The 18561-nt window shown below is 41.1% G+C and overlaps 1 protein-coding gene across 2 annotated transcripts in view; it reads left to right on the forward strand.

Moving 5' to 3' along the window:
- Positions 1-18561, forward strand: part of LOC110145442 (guanine nucleotide-binding protein G(q) subunit alpha) — a 303045-nt gene that overhangs the window by 197432 nt on the left and 87052 nt on the right. For both annotated transcript variants that reach the window (XM_070480317.1, XM_070480318.1), the window contains exon 3: positions 8502-8656. In XM_070480317.1, the coding sequence (XP_070336418.1) occupies positions 8502-8656 (155 nt within the window). The remainder of the gene's footprint in view (positions 1-8501; positions 8657-18561) is intronic.

Raw genomic sequence — 18561 nt, forward strand, 5'->3', positions numbered from 1 at the left:
TGGTAGGAGTATTTGCAAATTTGAGGACTCATTGATAACCATTAACCAGGATGATCTCTAGAATGTTCTTGCACATTGAGCAAATACATATAAGCAGTTTGCCCTAAGTTTCAGAGCTAAGAAGTGCATGTACCATTGCCTTTTGCACTTTCTGTGTTATTTTCCTTTTCTTTTGTTTTCTAAACAATTAGCAGCGTTGGGTGTTAGACACTGTCTTTAAGTGTTTTACATCCATTAGGTCATTTAACCATCAAAGTAAGTACTGTTGTTACCCCCATTTAACAGATTAGGAAATAAAGGTTTACAAATGTTAACTAGCTTGCCCAAGGTCATGTTCAACCAGTTCTGGCTGGAGATAGTATTGCAGCGCAGAGATTGGATCCCATCTCTGTATTTCCTTTGAGAAGAACACAAAAAAAGCCTGAGATTTTTCTTTCCCCCCCATAATTTAGAATCAAATGCCAAAATGGAAATAAGCACCGAGGGTGGGGGGAAGAGTAAAATGTGCTTCTCAGGTCAGGATTAAAACATACTCAGACAGAAGTTCAGGATTTTACTAAATCAGAGGCCCTCTGTCTGTGCTGGGCATCCTTTCAAATAAAGCTGCCCTAATGAGCTGAATATTTGTGCCTAAGAGCTTCAACAAATGTGGAAATTACCATTTGGTTTTCTACTTCTGGAGTGTAGGAACCGGAATAGGTGTGACATTCCAGCCTAAAGCCGCTCTGAGCTGTTAATGAGTTTTTGAAAATCCTTCCAAAGTGACTATAAGATCTTTTTTATTTCATCAGAAGACTTGGCCTTCTGTGGGCAGGGTAAGACTCACTGTGGTGGGAACTCAGTTCTTCCTTCCTTTTGCTGAAGCAGCCTTGGAAATATCAACAGACCTAAGATTTACCTGAATTTTATGACCACCGAATCATAAAAACAAGACATTACCACGTTGGCACATCCTGTGGTTTCCATGTGGTCTTTCCCTAGGATTCTGCCAGAGTTCCTAAGAGTAGTTACTTGGTTCTCACAATGTTCCCTCTGAGGCTTGCCACCAGCTTGCTAAGAATTCTGAAAGCTCACATTCATTATTAAATATTTCCATCCAGAATGTTCAACTGTAACTTGAAATAGAATTATATTTTGCATTTGGTTTATATGATTAATTAACTCAATACCTGTTTTGCTTTTATATGTACAGTGTTCAAAATAAAAAGGATAGTCAATTGTAATTGTTATTTGTATTTTTAGAAATGACTTCTTTCCCTTTCATCATAGCCTATTTTATTAGTAAGTGGTTTAATTTTGCATAATTACTTGTGATTTTTACTACTTCACATTTGATATTTGGAAAAATAGGAAAGGGTCTAATTTATCTTCCTACTCTAACACACTAAAAAATATTCTTTTCACATACAGAATATTTTTTACCAAAAAAAAGTGACAGAATTGCACTTTTGTTGAGGACATTTATATAGGCATTTAAAAAAATCTGTGTGTATTTTGTAAAATGCTGTCATAGTTTTAAATAACTTGAGAACTTCAGGTGAAAGCTGTTACATAAATGCAAATTACAGTGGATTATATTTGAATGTCATTTTACAAAACAGCAAGGATAGAATTAAAAAACAAAGCTTCGGAGGCAATAAAAGTGACTTAGAAATTCAGATCTGGATGAAGGCACAGTTGTGATCTTTGCATTTTTTGAGGCCAATATACTTTCATAGATGGTAGACATGGTTATGGTTCATTGTTGTTACTGTTCAGTCACCTAGTTGTGTCTGACTTTTTGCAACTCCATGGACTGCACAGCATACCAGGCTTCCCTGTCCCTCACCATCTCCCAAGAGTTGGTGGGAGTTCACGTTCATAGCCTCAGTGATGCCATCCAATCATCTCATCCTCTGACGCTTTCTTCTCCTTCTGCCCTTGATCTTTCCCAGCATCAGGGACTTTTCCAATGAGTCGTCTGTTCCCATCAGATGACTAAAATACTGGAGCTTCAGCTTCAGCATCAGTCCTTCCAGTGAATATTCAGGGTTGATCTCCCTTAAAATTGACTGGTTTGACCTCTTGGCTGTTCAGGGGACTTTCAGGAGTCTTTACCAGCACCACAGTTCGAAGGCATCAATTTTTTGTTGTTCTGCCTTCTTTACAGTCCAGCTCTCACAATCATACATGACCACTAGGAAGACCATAGCCTTGACTATACAGACCTTTGTTGGCAGAGTGATGTCTCTGCTTTTTAGCACACTGTCTGGGTTTGTCATCACTTTTCTGCCAAGAGGCAATCATCTTTTGATTTCGTGGCTGCAGTAACCGTCCACAGTGATTTTAGAGCCCAAGAAGAGGAAATCTGTCACTACTTCCACCTTTTCCCCTTTATTTGCCATGCAGTAATGGGACTGGAGGCCATGGTCTTAGTTTTTTTAATATTTAGTCTTAATCCAACTCTTTCACTCTCCTCCTTCATCCTCATCAAGAGGCTCTTAATTCCTCTTTACTTTCTGCCATTAGAGTGATATCATCTACATATCTGAGGTTGTTGATGTTTTTCCCACCTATCTTGATTCCAGCTTATAACTAACTCATCCAGCCTGGCATTTCTCTTGATGTACTCAATGTATAGGTTAAACAAACAGGGTGCCCGCAGACAGCCCTGTTGTACTCCTTTCTTGAACCAATCAGTTGTTCCATACAGGGTTCTAACTGTTGCTTCTTGACCCACATAGAGGTTTCTCAGGAGACAAATAAGATGTTCTGGTATTCCCATCTCTAAGAACTTTCCACGGTTTGTCATGATCTGCACAGTCAAAGGCATTAGTGTAGTTGATGAAACCCAGATAGATGTTTTTCTGAAATTCCCTTGCTTTATAATCCAGCAAATGTTGGCAGTTTGATCCCTAGTTCCTCTTCCTTTTCTAAACCCAACTTGAACATCTGGAAGTTCTTGGCTCCCATAATGCTGAAGCCTAGCATGCAAGGTTTTAAGTTTGACCTTACTAGCATGGAGGGCTTCCCTGGTAGCTCAGATGGTAAAGCATCTGCCTGTAATGCGAGAATCCTGGTTTTGATCCCTGGGTCAGGGAGATCCCCTGGAGAAGGAAATAGCAACCCACTCCAGTACTCTTGCCTGGAAAATTCCATGGATGGAGGAGCCTGGTAGGCTACAGCCCACGGGATCGCAAAGAGTCAGACACAACTGAGCGAGTTCACTGGTGGTTACTAGCATGGGAGATGAGTGCAGTTGTCCAATGGTTAGCACATTCTTTGCTACTACCCTTCTTAGGAATTGGGGTGAGCATTGACCTTTTCCAGTCCTCTGGCCACTGCTGGTTCTTCCAGATTTGCTGACATAATAAATGTAAAAGCTTGATAGCATCATCCTTTAGGAATTTGAATAGTTCTACTGGTATTTCATCGCATCCACTAGCTTTATTAGCAGTGCTTCTTAAGGCCCACTTGACTTTGTACTCTAGAATGCCTGGCTCAGGGTGACTAGCCACACCATTGTAGTGATCCACTTCATTAAGATCTTTTTTATACAGTTCTTCCACGTATTTTTTCCATCTCCTCTTGATGTCTTCAGCATCTACTAGGTTTCTACCATTTTTATCCTTTATTGTGCCCTTCTTTGGGAAGAATCCTCCCTTGATGTTTCCAGTTTTCCTGAAGAGATCTCCAGTCTTTCCCCCTTTGTTGTTTTCTTCTATTATTAAGCACTGTTCATTGAAAAAGGCCTTCTTGTCTCTTCAAGCTGTTCTTTGGAACTCTGTGGTTTATTTGGTGTATCTTTCCCTCTCTCCCTTGCTTTTCACTTCTCTTCATTCTTCTGTTATTTGTAAAGCCTCCTCAAATAACCACTTTGCCTTCTTGCTTTTCTTTTTCTTTGGGATGGTTTTGTTCACCGCCTCCTGTATTACGGACTTCTGTCCATGGTTCTTCAGGCACACTGTTAACTAGATCTAGTCCCTTGAATCTATTCGTTACCTCTACTGCGAATTCATACAGGATTTGATTTAAGTGGATATTGGTTATGGTTCATAGATGAGATTAATATTATAGCTTTCACGGTGGAGGTTAATTTGCATTAAGGGTCAGCATGAAATTTCCTCACTAGACTGTTTTTCCCACAGTTGAGAGAGTGCCATGTTTGTTTTGTCTACCAAACTGTTGTTCATCTATTTCTCCTCCTCTCGTCACACATCTTTATCTCCACCTGCCAGCTAAATCCTGTCTTCTCTCTGACACCTCGTCTGGCCATACTGAGTTCTGCTTGTTCAGTCCCAATGTACCATCACTCATATACAGACTTCATCATGTTCTGCCCCGTATTGTCAGGCACTTTTGAAATAGTGAGGTTTTGTTGCAATAAATGATAATATTATGTGCTCCTGGAGGGATAGGATCATAAGTCCTTGGTGCCCCATGTAATTCTGGATGTATCTATTTATGATCCTGGAGTATATGTCTAGATGAAGCCATAGGGAGATGATTTGTTTCAATTGCATAATCTTACACACCAGGAAAATGAAGTTGTAAAGAAGTAAATAATTTCTTCTAAGGGTTATTGCTTGTGTTAGGTGTAAAGCCAGGCCTAGTGTTTAGGTGTCCCTGTTTCCAGCTCAGTATAATTTCTACTGTTCCTTCCTGTATTCTTAATTCAACAAATATTTATTGAGCATCAGTGATAGGCACTCTGCTAGACTCTGATACTGTAACACTGAGTTTGTCTCGGAACTTGTACTGTGATTAGGGAGAAGGATACTGACAAATATCATCCAGATAGATATACACTAGCTACTGACATAAGTGCTGTGAAGGATTGTGTAGTTCTCAGAGAGTAGGTAATGGGTGGAAGATTTCCTTAACAAACTCGACTTTGGCTTGTAGGAAGTTGGGTTTATGTATGCCTTTTAAATCAGACAAATATTTGTCTGCTCACTCTGTGCTGGGCCCCAAAAGAAAAGAGAGCCAGGAGCTACAGCCCCTTCCTTCAATGTATGGTCTAGAAGACAGTAAGTCAAGAAATGTAGAAGTTCCATGATTCAGAAGACACAAAGATCACATTTTGGGGGAGAGGAGGAACATTGGGAAAATTTTCCTGTAAGAGACAGCATAGGATATGGTGCCTGAACAAAAGCTAAAAGAGGTATGGAAGGGAATAGAGAAGGTCTTCCAGACGTAAGAAAAAGCACATCGAGGTAGACCAAGAGAGGGAATTAGAGGAGTTTTCCAACAGTAAAAAGTAATCTCATTTTACAGGAAGACTTTTCAGTTATACAACTGATGAGAATGTTGTCTGTTTCAGTCAACTGAAATTAAAGGTGGAAATGCAGATGTTCCCTCTCGTTTCTCCTCCTGGAGCACATAATCCTGTGCTTTGATTGCCAGCTATATGGACTGTTCCCCCTACCACCACCCTACCCCTGCACCTCACAGGAACTGTGTCTATGGACTGTTCGTTCCCCCACCCCTAACTCTATCACTACACCTCATAGGAACTGTGTCTGTGGACTGTTCCCCCATGCCCAATCCTACTGCTATGCCTCATAGGAACTGTGTCTAAGTCTTTAATTGCTGTATTACCTAACATTTCATTGGGGTTCAATAAACATTTAAGCATCATCGTGAAAAGTGTCTGCTCTTGCTGAAACTGTTTTCTCTGATATAAGTTCCCTACCTTAGAAACAGAAATAGAATTCCTTCCATATGACATGGTTGGCCCATTATAATGAGTATCAAATTCAGTTTTTAAATACTGCCTACACTATTCTGTGTCATCTTGTAGCTTTTACCCAATTGAAAGAGGTCTCGACCATTTCTCCCTATGGATAGTATAATTGTTTGTCTAAATATTATTGTAGGAAAATGCTGCAGAATTACTTCCCCATTAGCATGTGTTAAGTGGTCAGCTACTGCGTCCCAGGTTCTGTGTAGGAGATGGTGTTATTGGTCAATCTTATTAGGGAAGTCCATGGAGAAGCAAATGATTGGTACCTGATCCAACTTAGCCACAGATAGATACACTTTATCATTTATAGCATTGCCAAGAATAAAAATTAGGGATATTTCATGGAAAAATCTAGATTTTTGGCTTCCCTTGATAACTCAGAAAATCTGGCAGCACTCAGCTTGTATCCCAGTGGCAACAATTAGCTGGAGCTAATAGCAGCTGTCCCTCTTTCTTTAGGGTCAGTGTGCTGCCGTTCCCACCACTCACTGTCACCTACATCCAGCCTGTTCTACTCATTTCTGTAGCTTCCTGGCCCTTATAATGCCCCTTGTTTTGGGGTGCTGTTGCCTTTCTGGGCCCCTTCTCTTTGGTTTCCAATAACAATTTCGTGGCCAGCCAGACAGCTAATTATGACCACAGCAACTAGTGTCTGTGTGATGCTTGATAGCTTGCAGTAGTTCTCAAACTTTTCCATGCATCAGAATCATCCAGAGGGCCTCTTGAAACAGATTGTTAATCAGTGTCTCTTCCGAAAAGTTTGATGTAGCATTGAAGGATTGCCTTTTTATTAAATTCCCGCCAATGCTGCTGGTGTGTGGACCACCTTTTGAGGACCACTCACCTACTGTATTGTAGCACAATAATAAACCACATGGACTTGGTGGGATAAGATGTTGCCCACCAGAGATAACTTTTGGAAAGATTAAGCAACTTATCCAGTGTCAAAAGAAGCAGAGTCCGATTAAAACCATGTCTTTAGAGTGTGTCCAGTAGGAGACCATCCTATGCATGCCCGTTTCTGCCTTGCATCTGCCTCCTAACTTGCACAGAGCCCTCTAGAACCCTGTAAATCAGATGTAGCCAGGAAATCGAATTTAGGATATCTCAGGACACAAGGAATTAGAACTTGTTTGTATTCAGTGAGCAAGGGCGGAAGGACAGGGCCCGAAGCTTGACCTTAAGGTATAAGACATGAGACATACCTGCTGGGCAGAGTGTAGCACGCCCCACACCTAGGGTTTCGTGCTTGGAGGAGGTCCACTTGAGCAGGTGGGGCCAGGACAGTCTTTGGTATCGACATGGAGCAATGGGTCCCACAGAGCATAGCACTGGGGATTCATTGGGGAGCCAGTGACATATTTTCAAAGCAGGGGTTTCATGGGAAGCTCTGATTGGCCTAGGCCCACCTGGAGTGACACTTGGAAACAGGACTTCAGGATAGTCAGATTGCTGGGATAGGACAAATTGTCTGGGCAGGGACGAGGTACATATAACAACTTTAGGGATTCATCTTCCAATGTTGGGGTGCAGGGCAGACCTATAGGGCTTCTCACTTACCAGATCTGGCAGTCAGGGTCAAAGTAGAACCAGCAAGAAAGGTGGTTTCTTCAATCTCATCATGTTAGGCTTTGTAAAACCTTATTTAAGTGAAGATTAGTCTAATGACATGGGTTCCCTTCTGTCTTATGGGATGAGAAGGAAGAGAAAGATTGGGAACCAGACATGCTTAATCACAAGGTTAAATGTATTAAATTCTATCTGCTTGAAACTCTATGAAAGGAATAATTAGGTCATCATGTAATCAAGATAGCCATTCACTAACCTAGTTCAGAAGTTTGCATATCTGTACAAAAGCAAGACAGTTTTAATAAATTAGCAGCCATCTGCCTCCAGTTTTCAAGATAATTAGTTATTATATCTGTTGATTTGCACATTTATGTACTGTATAATTTACATGTATACTACACCTATGAGACCTATTTTGTTGAGATTGTTAGGCAGTGGTGTATGGTGGTTAATTTGTAGGTTGACCATACATTTTGATTTCAGTCTTTTTGAAAATTTTTTAAAAGTCTTTTTACGTCTTTCCTGCTAAATGTTGTATATAATGAAAATAACAAAGCCCTTTTTCTGTGTTAAAAAAAATTGAATAGGCTCTTCAGTCTGATAAGATATGAGGTAGATATAAAGTAAATATTGAAAATTTGGGTGTGTGGGAGTAGAGGGGTCATGGTCACTATTGTGCAAATCAAATCATTACTATTAACTGTTCCTCTAGTAGTTTTATATCCTAATCCTTACAGTGAATCATAGAAGCTAATGCTGATTAGTTGAGTCTCATTGAGTTTCTGCTAAGATACAACATTCATGGGCTGGGTATATTTTGTGTTTGATCATAATAAACTATAAACATAGAGGGGGTAAATAACCCAGTCTTTTCCCCTTTAAGAATATGAACTGTTTTAGGATTATGATCATCACCTGAAAGTAGTCATTATTTGTAGCACAGCATCCTCATTGTTCCCATGGGAGCTGAACAGTCTGCTTTTCTCTTGTCATCCCTAGGTAGCTCAGCATTTACTCTAGAGGAAAAGACCTGGGACTGGGTTTTATCTAAGGAGAAGAAAAAAGAAGCAGCATTACTTTATTATAAACCAGTTTGAAAACTAATATATGAGGAAAGACCTCACTTGTGCATAATGCAGTGTGCAAGCCAAGGCAATTTTCTTCAATAGGAAGGAGATTAAAACTGCTTTTTTTTTTTTTTAAACAGGCTCATGCACAGTTAGTTCGAGAAGTTGATGTGGAGAAGGTGTCTGCATTTGAGAATCCATATGTAGATGCAATAAAGAGTTTATGGAATGATCCTGGAATCCAGGAATGCTATGACAGACGACGAGAATATCAGTTATCTGACTCTACCAAATAGTGAGTATTCCTCCAGGAGGCCATTTGCTTCTTCCTCTTTCCTTTCATGGTTCTCTGCAATGAGACCTTCTCTGTCCTGTGTATCATATCTGATTCTGACTGCACAGTTAGAAAGTATAGATATTAAATTTGCGCCATGTAAGGGATTGGCCTCGTGAGTCAGGGAGACTTTTTCTTTTATTGTTTTCTGTTTGAAAATCAACTGAAGACTCTAGGAATCTGTATTCACTCACCCATCTCTTCCCCCAAATTGTAAACCAGTGGTTTTTCAAACATGTACTTCACTGTGATTTGAAATCTGATAATAATTTTAGTGCAAGTTGTTGATCTTATTCATGTGTTGGAAAGCACCTTCACAGAAGAACCTCTAACAAATACACTTGATTATGGCTTCTCAAACATCAGACTTCCTGTTTCCAGACTTAGGATCTTGACTGCTTTCTGGGACCCACTGTTTTGTTGATGGATAGATAGGTTTGCTTTTGCATGGAAATTGCGTGTGAGTCTAATTTTGCATGCATTCCAGAATTATTTTGTGAGCTGTCGATCACAGTCATGTGTCCTAGGAGGGATTTGCATCCTAGAGAGATTTGTTAATTCTCTAGATTAAATCTTGCCTAACAGAAAGAAAAGTAAAGATTTGGCAGTCACTGGATTAATGTAATCAATGTGGTCAGCAATGTAGATAATCGGGCGCCTGAAAAAATGGAATTTTGTTTTTTTTAGTGGTTTTTTTCAGATTTCTGTCTCCATTAATTATGTTAACCCAGCATTTGCCTCTTCTCTTGGTTCTGGGCAGACAGAAGAAAGGGTGGGAAGTATTCGGCAGCCTAAGGCCGGTTTGTATGTTGAAATGACCCTCTGAATGCGGGCCGGACTGTAGGGGAAATAAGGAGCTCTGCATGCAGACTGACATTGCCTAACAGCACAGGGAAGATCCTAGAGCAGCCGGGCTCTGTTTTTGTAGTAAAGTAGATCACGCTCCTACCCTAGTTCTAGGCATTTGTTTAAGAAAAGTTATGATTCAGGTCAGCCACAGAAATACTGCCCGGCCAAAACAGTACTTGGATTCCCAAGGTAAATCTGAATTACGTCATTCTGAAAAGTGACGTGAAATGCTCAGGAGACTGTGTCTGTCGTGTTTTAAGTCAATACCCACCCTGTGTGTCTCTGAAATGCGTGCTTCCTCGTTCCTGGCTTCCTTTGTCCTCCTTGCACACTGCCTGTCTTCCTCTTCTGTGCCTGCCTTCCTTCCTTCGCCTCACCCCCTTCCTCTTTCCCTCTCTCCTCTCCCCTCCCCGAGTTCCAACTGTGTAAGTTTCTGTAAGTACAGAGATGAGAAGATGCATTCAACTCTTTTTGGTTCCAAATTCTGCCCCCTCAACCTTTGACCAGCTGTCTTCCTTTCACATTCTGCCCCCTCTGTCCTTCTGCTTCCTCTGCCATTTCAGATCTCATCCATCTCCCCACATTGCTGCTGTGTTTTACCCCTTGTCCTGTTCCTGCTCACTGCATCTTCCCCTGTCTGCTGGCTTCCTTATCCGCCCTCAGCTCTGATGCTCCTTCAACTCCTCCACTTCTCGATTCACTACTGTGATGCCTCTCCTGGCCCCTACTGATGGAGAATTCCTCCATTAAAAAGTTACATTCACTAAGAAATCCTCTTGCCTCCCATCATTTCTAAATCCCTTTCTTTGTACTTTAGTGTAAAGCCTGTCTCTCCCCCTCCTCACCTGTTCGAGTCTCTACCTGTCACCTAGATCTCTTCTCCCTACAGAGAAGTCCTGTGACTAGGGCATCAGAACGCCAGTGTCCCATAATGATGTGCTTACCGAGTTAGGGCTTCCCGTTAGCAAACGGTTTGCCTCCTGCTCCTGGAATAAGCTCTCTGAGAGATTCCTATTTGCCCTGAGGACACCCGGGTCAGCTGCTGCAGCTGTATTCTTGAGACAAAGCTCCACCACCTGTCTGGTGACATTACTTCAGCTCAGATTTGTGGATTCGTAGACAGGTACCCATCAGTTGCTTTAAGGCTAAGAGTTATCCGCAACAGTTACTCCAGGCCCATGTTAGCACTGTGATGCTGGGAAAAGCCACCATCTTAGACTTCGGTCACATGGGCTGCATCTGCCATAAAAACACGCTCAGTCTGTAGGCACATCCCTCATGTTAGAGCTCAAGACGCGGGGCAGCTGCAACAGGCTGATATCAACCCCTGCAAATGATGACTGTGTAAACAGTTCCAGTTTCCCCTGGAGGGGATAGGGAGAACTCTATTCTCTAAACATATACATGTGGACATGTGTGTGTGTGCACATACACCTATTGCATTTTGCATATATTTATGCAAAAGTAATAAAGTAAGTTATAACAACATGCCCCTATATACACTTGAGTGTGCCTCTTTAAAAAAAAAGGACATTTTCTTATATAAATAACACCATATTATACCTAAAAACTAATCATCAGTCCTTTTTATCGTTCTATATCCAGTTCATTTTCATATTTCCCAGCTTCTTCCAAAATGTTCTTTAGAGCCAGTTGGTTTTAGGACAACACGCTGCATTTGGTTTTTATGTCCCTTAAGTCTCTTAATCTATTACAAGGCTGTTTAACATTTCACTGGCATGTCAGAAAGACTGGCCTGGATTGGGTCTGACTGCTGCCTCATTGCATGATTTAACTTTCTCCTCTGCTTTTTGGATTTTCTACAAACTGAAAGTCACATTTAAAGGCTTGGTTAGATTCCAGTTAAACACTGTGAGTAGAACAGACGAGATTTTGTGCACTGGTTTACCCGTCATTGCTAAGTTATGGTTCACCAGTGAGTAGAACATACTCTAAGTGGTCTCATGCACTGGTTTACCCATCATTGGTAAGTAAAGGTTTACCACAGTGTTTGGTTACTGACAGCCTCCACGATAAACTTACGGTTTTTTCCTTATGCCCCAAAAACAATCTGTGTGGGATGACTTTGTCATTGTGTAGTCTCCAGTTCCCCAGCAACTCTTCACCTGATGTTTTAATTCCAATCATTAAGTCTTGTCTGGTATAAGAATTCCAACTTTTATCAGTTGGTCTGAGTTGGTATTCTTCTGTGAAGTATGAGGTTTTCATCTCGATGCTATTTAATTATCCTGAAATACATTTTCTGCCAAAAAGTATATGTTTCAATCTTTTTGTTATAGTAATTTGTTACATAGACTAAATAGATGGTGACTGTATAATTTATCATCAAAACCAGGACATTTTGGAAGGAAAGGGTTACTATTAATCATTATAGTGAAATAGGTGTAAACTGGAAATCTCCTAGTCAAGCAGGAACATTTGATCATCTTTGTTTTCTCTAGAAGACTCTTGTTTACTTTCAGGGATTAGAACCAATCAGTTCCTGCCAATTATGGAAATTGTGTGTGGAAACCTGAGTTAGCTCGCCCCATGTTTCTGTTATCTTCATAGGATATTTTGGCACTTTTTGTATTATAGCTCAGTGCCCAAGATGCCTAGCTAGCCTGCCTTTAATTCCATTGTGCCAGGAGACCAAGTTATTGGAGTTACTTTATTCTTCCCGATCTTAGTCCTGGGCACATTCCTTTTCTTAGCCAGGAAAACCCTCCCAGCACACAGATAAGACCAATGGCCCTTTGGATTCACCCATTCACTAGTGTATTCCACATGTCATTCCAGTGTGGTCCAGGGAAGGTCCCTTGAAGTTCGGGAATAATGCTGATGAGGCTGTAGGTCACCTGTCTTGAGCATCACTCATTCAATACTGAATTCATTTTCACAGAGTGACTCAACACAATTCCTTTCTCTGAATTCGAGATAGTTGTTACCCTTTTCCTTTCTGACTTTTGTGTACTTTCCACTGATATATCTTTAGTATTTTATCCTGCATCTTTGCTTCATGTGGGGCTTCTATGTTGCTCTATCTTTATGATAAAAATTTTAAAACTTTGTTGATATTCTATATCTAATTTCCTAGACAGTATCACCACCTTACAGAATTTAAGACCAGCCTCCCTGAGTACTGACTGTCTCTCTTGTGGCTTTTCAGTTTAGACTTGGGGAACATGTAGATATTAATATCTGATCTCTAACAGTGTGAGAATCGGTGCCTGCCATGCACATCTGCTTAAAGTTTGCAGCTTAACAGCAGTTTTCTCCAGAAACCTGCTGGTTTGAGAGTCAGCGCAGGCCACTTGCCAGGAATACTGAGAACAGAGCCCGAGTATGCCTCTGTTCTTCTTTTCTCTCTGGAACTCCTGTTTATCCTTCAAGACCCAATTCAAGAGTCACACCCTCTGAAAGTCTTGCCCAATACCAGAGGTTATCTGTCACTATGCCATGTGTCTTTTTTTTTTAATGGCTGTGCTGGGTCTTTGTTGCTTCATGGGCTTTTCTTTAGTTGCGGCAAGCAGGGACTTCCCTCTAGTTGGGATGCATAGGCTTCTCATTGTGGTGGTTTCTCTTGTTGCCAAGCATGGGCTTTCGGGCACACAGGCTTCAGAAGTTGCAGTTCCCAGGCTCTGGAGCTCAGGCTCAATAGCTGTGACACATGGGCTTAGTTGCTCTGTGGCATGTGGGGTCCTCCCGGACCAGGGATTGAGCCCATGCTCCTTGTTGGCAGGCAGATTCTTTGCCACTGAGCCATCTGAGAAGCCCTGCCCTGCATTTTAACACTTGTACAAGTCTCTTTTGTATCTGTTATCATCTTTATTGAAGTGTCTCTCCCCTCTGCCCATGGTTCTTAACATCAGGTGCTCATGTTTGACCTTTGCAAATGATTGTTCCATGAAATAGCACTTAGATAATTTCCACAGTTTCAGTGACCATGATGTAGGCACTGTCTGTCTTTGGCTGCAATAAATGAACTATGATGTGCCAGAGCTACAGGCATTTAAGTCTCTTTTTTTCCTGCCGTTTTTGAAGGTCTGGCATCCTTGAAAAGCTATTTCCAAAAGAGCTTGAACACTTTTTTTTTTTTTGCTGACCACTTCCTATGTGTTAGATTCTGTGTAGTTATTTACATGCAAAGTTGTAGATATTTCTTATTATCTCCATGAAACAGAGGAGAAAATAGGGTCTCAGAGGGGATGAGTAACTTGTTCAAGGTCACACAATTAGTAAGTGATAGAAGTAAAAACTAAAGTCAGATTTGCTGCCTCCAGAGCCCAAGTTTTTAATCACTGAAACCTACCCTCACAGAGGAGGATGGATGGATGGATGGATGGATGGATGGATGAATGGATAGATAGATAGTTGAATGAATTAATAAGGGATTGGTTGATTGATAATTGACAGGTATGTCGATGATAGACTAATAGATAAACTTTTTGTTTGCTTAGTCCCTGAGTCATGTCCAACTCTTTTGTGACCCCATGGACTGTAGCCCACCAGGCTTCTCTGTCCATGGGATTTCCCAGGAAAGAATACTAGAGTGGATTGCCATTTCCGTCTCCAGGGATCCCACCCAGGGATCAAACCCATGTCTCCTGTATTGGCAGGCAGATTCTTTACCACTGAGGCACCTGGGACGCCAGTAGATAAATACCTATGAGTTTAAAATCACTTACCATGAAAGATGCAAATTATCTATTAATCTTCATAAGGTTATTGCAGTGCCAGGTGGTAAGGAACCTGCCTGTCAATGCAGGAGATGCCAGAGATGTGGGATTAGTCCCTGGATCAAGAAGATCCTCTAGAGTAGGAAATGGTAACCCACTCCAACATTCTTGCCTGGAAAATTCCATGGACAGGAGAACCTGGCAGTCTACAGTCCATGTGGTTGCAAAGAGTCAGGGATGACTGAGTATGAGCACGATAGTGTTGCCTGTATGTAGTTCTGTATGTGTAAGATCAGTGGGAAAATTAACTAGAATTTGCTGGGAAATACACCCACAAGGGTTTTGATTATCATCCATTTCTGGATTTTCATTTAACTGTGCCACCTGGGAAGCTCTGACTATGTTTAACAATATATCAGTTGTTCATACAACATGGAAGATGTTTTAAGTCAGAGATAATTGAGAAATACTGTTTTCTTTATTTTAGTCTAGAGTCTTAACCTTTTTTCCCCATATTCCATCTAATAACTTTTTACTGGAGTCAAACTAGAGCCATAAATACACTAAAATAAGTTGAGCTTTCTTTTTTCTACTTTGATTAGCCAACTTGCTGATCATAATAAAACAGTCAGATGGCTCAAAGGACAGGCAACATTGGTAGAAGCAAAGAGATGGGAAATTCTAGATGAGCAGTTTAGGAAAAATTTTCTGTTGGTTTTCATTTGGCATATTCTTCCAGTTCTATTTAATGAAAGACTAAAAAAGCATTCTAAGATGCAGGAGAGTTTTGTAGATTCCCTTATTACCTTTTTTGTTATTGATTTTTTAAAAAAAAAGCCTGAGGACTCTGAATATCTTTAGATAAAGAGCACAATAAACAGATGGCTGTAGGTTTACTTTTTTTTTTCCCCCTTTTTTTGCTATGGTTCACCACCTGCCTTAATATAGTGAGACATCAGGTCAAATGAGTTCACTGCCTACAGTACCAAAAGCTCCCTGACATTAGCTAGAGAACACAAATCTCAATCAACTTGTCATGTAATGTGAAGTGTTCACACTGCAGGCGTTTGGCAAAAGACTGCTCTGTCCATGTTTACTGTGAAGTGAAAGTCGCTCAGTCGTGTCTGACTCTTTGTGACCCCATGGACTATACATTCACCATAAGGGACCAAGTAATCCCTAATCTTGCTTTCCTGAAGTGCCCTCCAAGATTGTCAGTAAATCAGAAACCTTTTTGAAATTTCCGCATGTTCCACAGCCCATAAATCCAAAGTACATGATAATTGACTTTTGAGCATAAGTCAGATTTGGAGTTTATTTCTAACTTCATTTTTAAATCTTTATTTTAAAAATGCACAAGGAATTTGAATGTTGAATTTTAAGTGCAAAATGAGTTTTTGGAGGTCTGTTAGCATATCTATCTGATTTCAGGCTGAAGCCTTGAAGAAGTACCTTGTTAATTGACTTATGTGCCAAACACTTGAACCCGAGAGTGTGTAGGCTCTGACTCTCGCAGCCATTATAACTTTACTCTTTATCTGATGATTTAAAAGAAGTATAAGCCTACTGCAGGCTTTTAGAGGCAGATGAGACATCATATGGTGAAACCATTGAGTCCAAGTCTAGCATTTAGTGGAATTACATCTGCCTCTCCTCACCTCTGGGACTTTGTAAGTTTCATTTGCTTCAGGTAGTGGGATGTGCTCTGTAATCTCTAAACTCCCTCGTAAATTGTGAAATCCTTTGATTCTGTTACAGTATATTGCCTTTATCTGAGAAACCATCATCCTCTGCAGTCAAGAGAAAACCTGGCACTCCTCCCCAAATTCACCTGGAAAGGTATAGGCAGAGAGATTATTCTCTACATAGTTAAATTACTCGAAATGCTATTTTGAGCTCATAAGAGGATAATTGATCTTGACTATGTTTGCTTTTTTTTTTTTTTTCAAAGAGTGACAGTAATAACATGGAATGGACCTTTTTTTTTCATCTGAGTGACATATTTACTTCTGTTTTTGTTTTCTTTTATCTAATGAGCCATATCTCCTAATAACCTTTCACAAGAATGAAACAAAATACACCCTGTAATTTGGGCTCTCAGTTGGCTCAGTGGTAAAGAATCCACCCGCCGATGCAGGAGAGGTAGGAGACTCTGGTTTGATCTCTGGGTTGGGAAGATCCCCTGGAGGAGGAAATGGTAACCCATTCCATATTCTTGCCTGGAGAATCCCATGGACAGAGGAGCCTGGCGGGCTACAGTCCATGGAATCTCAAAGAGCTGGACACAACTGAGCATGCACACATCTTGTAACTTGTCTTCCACAGTGAAGAATCCATCAGATTCTAAGACTTGGTCTCTAGTATTGCTTTTTCAAAATGCCTGGAGCTGCTAGAGATGGTAAGACTTAGATAAGACTAGCGTCTTTCTAACCTTTATTACAGAGATGTGATAGGGAAAAGGCTTACCTCAACACCTGCTGATCATTCATTGACTCTGCTTGAGGAGTAGACGGGACGGGAGACACGCTTCACTCTATTGCTTTGCTGCTTGCGGGTGTTTTGGCAGAGCGTTTGCATGTTCAGTTGCGTGACCTTTTCTTTACAGTCCTTACCACAGTCCACTCAGACGATGTGATACCCAGATGAAAACAGGGGCGCTGTTACTACAAAACAGGTTTGGAAAACCTGTAGGCCAGACTCAGCCTGCCGCCTGTCTTTATAAATGAAGTTTCATTAGGACATAGCCAAGCCCATTTGTTTATGTATTGTCCAAAGCTCGTTTTGTGCCCAGTGGCAGAATTTGAATCGTTGGAACAGAAACTGAATGGTACACAGAGCCTAAAATACTTACTGTCTGATTTCAGCCCCCACCCCGACCCCATAAAAGGAAAGAGAAAAGTGCAACTTCTTCCTCCGTGGAAGGAGACTGAAGATTAAAAGGCAGCTAGTATTCTGCTTCTGCCATTTAGAGTGACCCTACCTTATGCCTGGGATGCTCAAAATCAACCTGGAAATTCGTTTTCGAGGACGGAGAAAGGATGGCCTACTGTTCCTCAGCAGTACTCCATCAGTAAACTTGCTTAGCACAACAAAACTTCAGATAGGAAGTGAGCTTCAGAGAGCTCTAGATTGTGTTCCCTGGCAGTACCTCTAAATGCCATGCAAAGGATGTCCAGTACTAACGCTGGAATAAATGACCAGAAACATTGACTGAGTAGATTTGGCTCTGAGAACAAAGATTGTGTCTCATGTGTCTTGGCTTTGGCCCCATGCGGTGCCTGGTACAGCTGGTTTAGGTGGGCGTGATGGGCTTTAACAGTCAGTGTAACCAAAGGTAGGACTGACCCGCTTCTGAAAGGGGCCTAACATAACACGTGCCTGACTAGGAGGTGACCCCACCTCCAGTCTGAGGTGAGCCCAGGACCTTTGCTTTCTCCATCCGGCCCGTTCCTTTATTTTTCGACTCCTCACCTGCCAAGCCCTCTTTTAACTCTGATGGGCTTACCCTGATGTTCTTCTTCATGAGCCCAAGTGCTTCTTGATTTGAAGAATTTTGATCTATAATTAGTTTAACTAGCTTGATATGACCAGCTCCTCAAACCCAGACATCCTTGTTAAAATGAAAGTTTTGATTCTATAAAACCAGTATCCAAGTTAAGGAGACATGACCGTGAGAGACCTGCTTGAGTCAGCAACCTTGTGCCCGTGGCCGTCTCTTGTCTAGCATCACTGGAAGCTCTCTTACGAGCCACATCTTACCTGCACTGTAAGATGGCTGTTAGCTGGCATATTTATCTCCATTGCTAGAACACAAGCTCCTTGAGAACAGGATTCACATCTTTTTTTTTCTCCGTGGCTTCCACCCAGGGCTATGCACAGTGCCTAGCCTTCAATATAGGCTTTCAGGGAAAGTTGTTGAATAATAAAAGAGTAAGTAATTTATGTGTCTGCTGATTTCTTCCCATCTCTCTCCTCTTTCCTCTTTAGCGTGTTCTAGTCCCCTTAGGTCTGCACCGTGTAACTCATCCTCCACTTTTCTATGCAATTCTCCAGTGACCAGTTCATAATCATCTCTCCCTTCTTAATGCATTCATAGTTAGCACCTCACAATTTGGCACTTAATTATTTCTTAATTGATTCATCTGTGCTATCTTTACTTCCCAGGTAACCTGATGTCCCTACAGGCAAAGAATATGTGTGTGTGTATATATATATATATGTATTTTTTACCAGCTCCCTGTGCCATCCCCCCTCCCTCTCCAACACACACAGTGATTTGAATTTGACATACAAAAGATTTTCAGTAAATATGTGTAAATTAACTGAAAAATGAATTAA

The sequence above is a fragment of the Odocoileus virginianus genome, chromosome 18 (genome assembly GCF_023699985.2).
Source record: "Odocoileus virginianus isolate 20LAN1187 ecotype Illinois chromosome 18, Ovbor_1.2, whole genome shotgun sequence".
Classification (NCBI taxonomy): domain Eukaryota; kingdom Metazoa; phylum Chordata; class Mammalia; order Artiodactyla; family Cervidae; genus Odocoileus; species Odocoileus virginianus.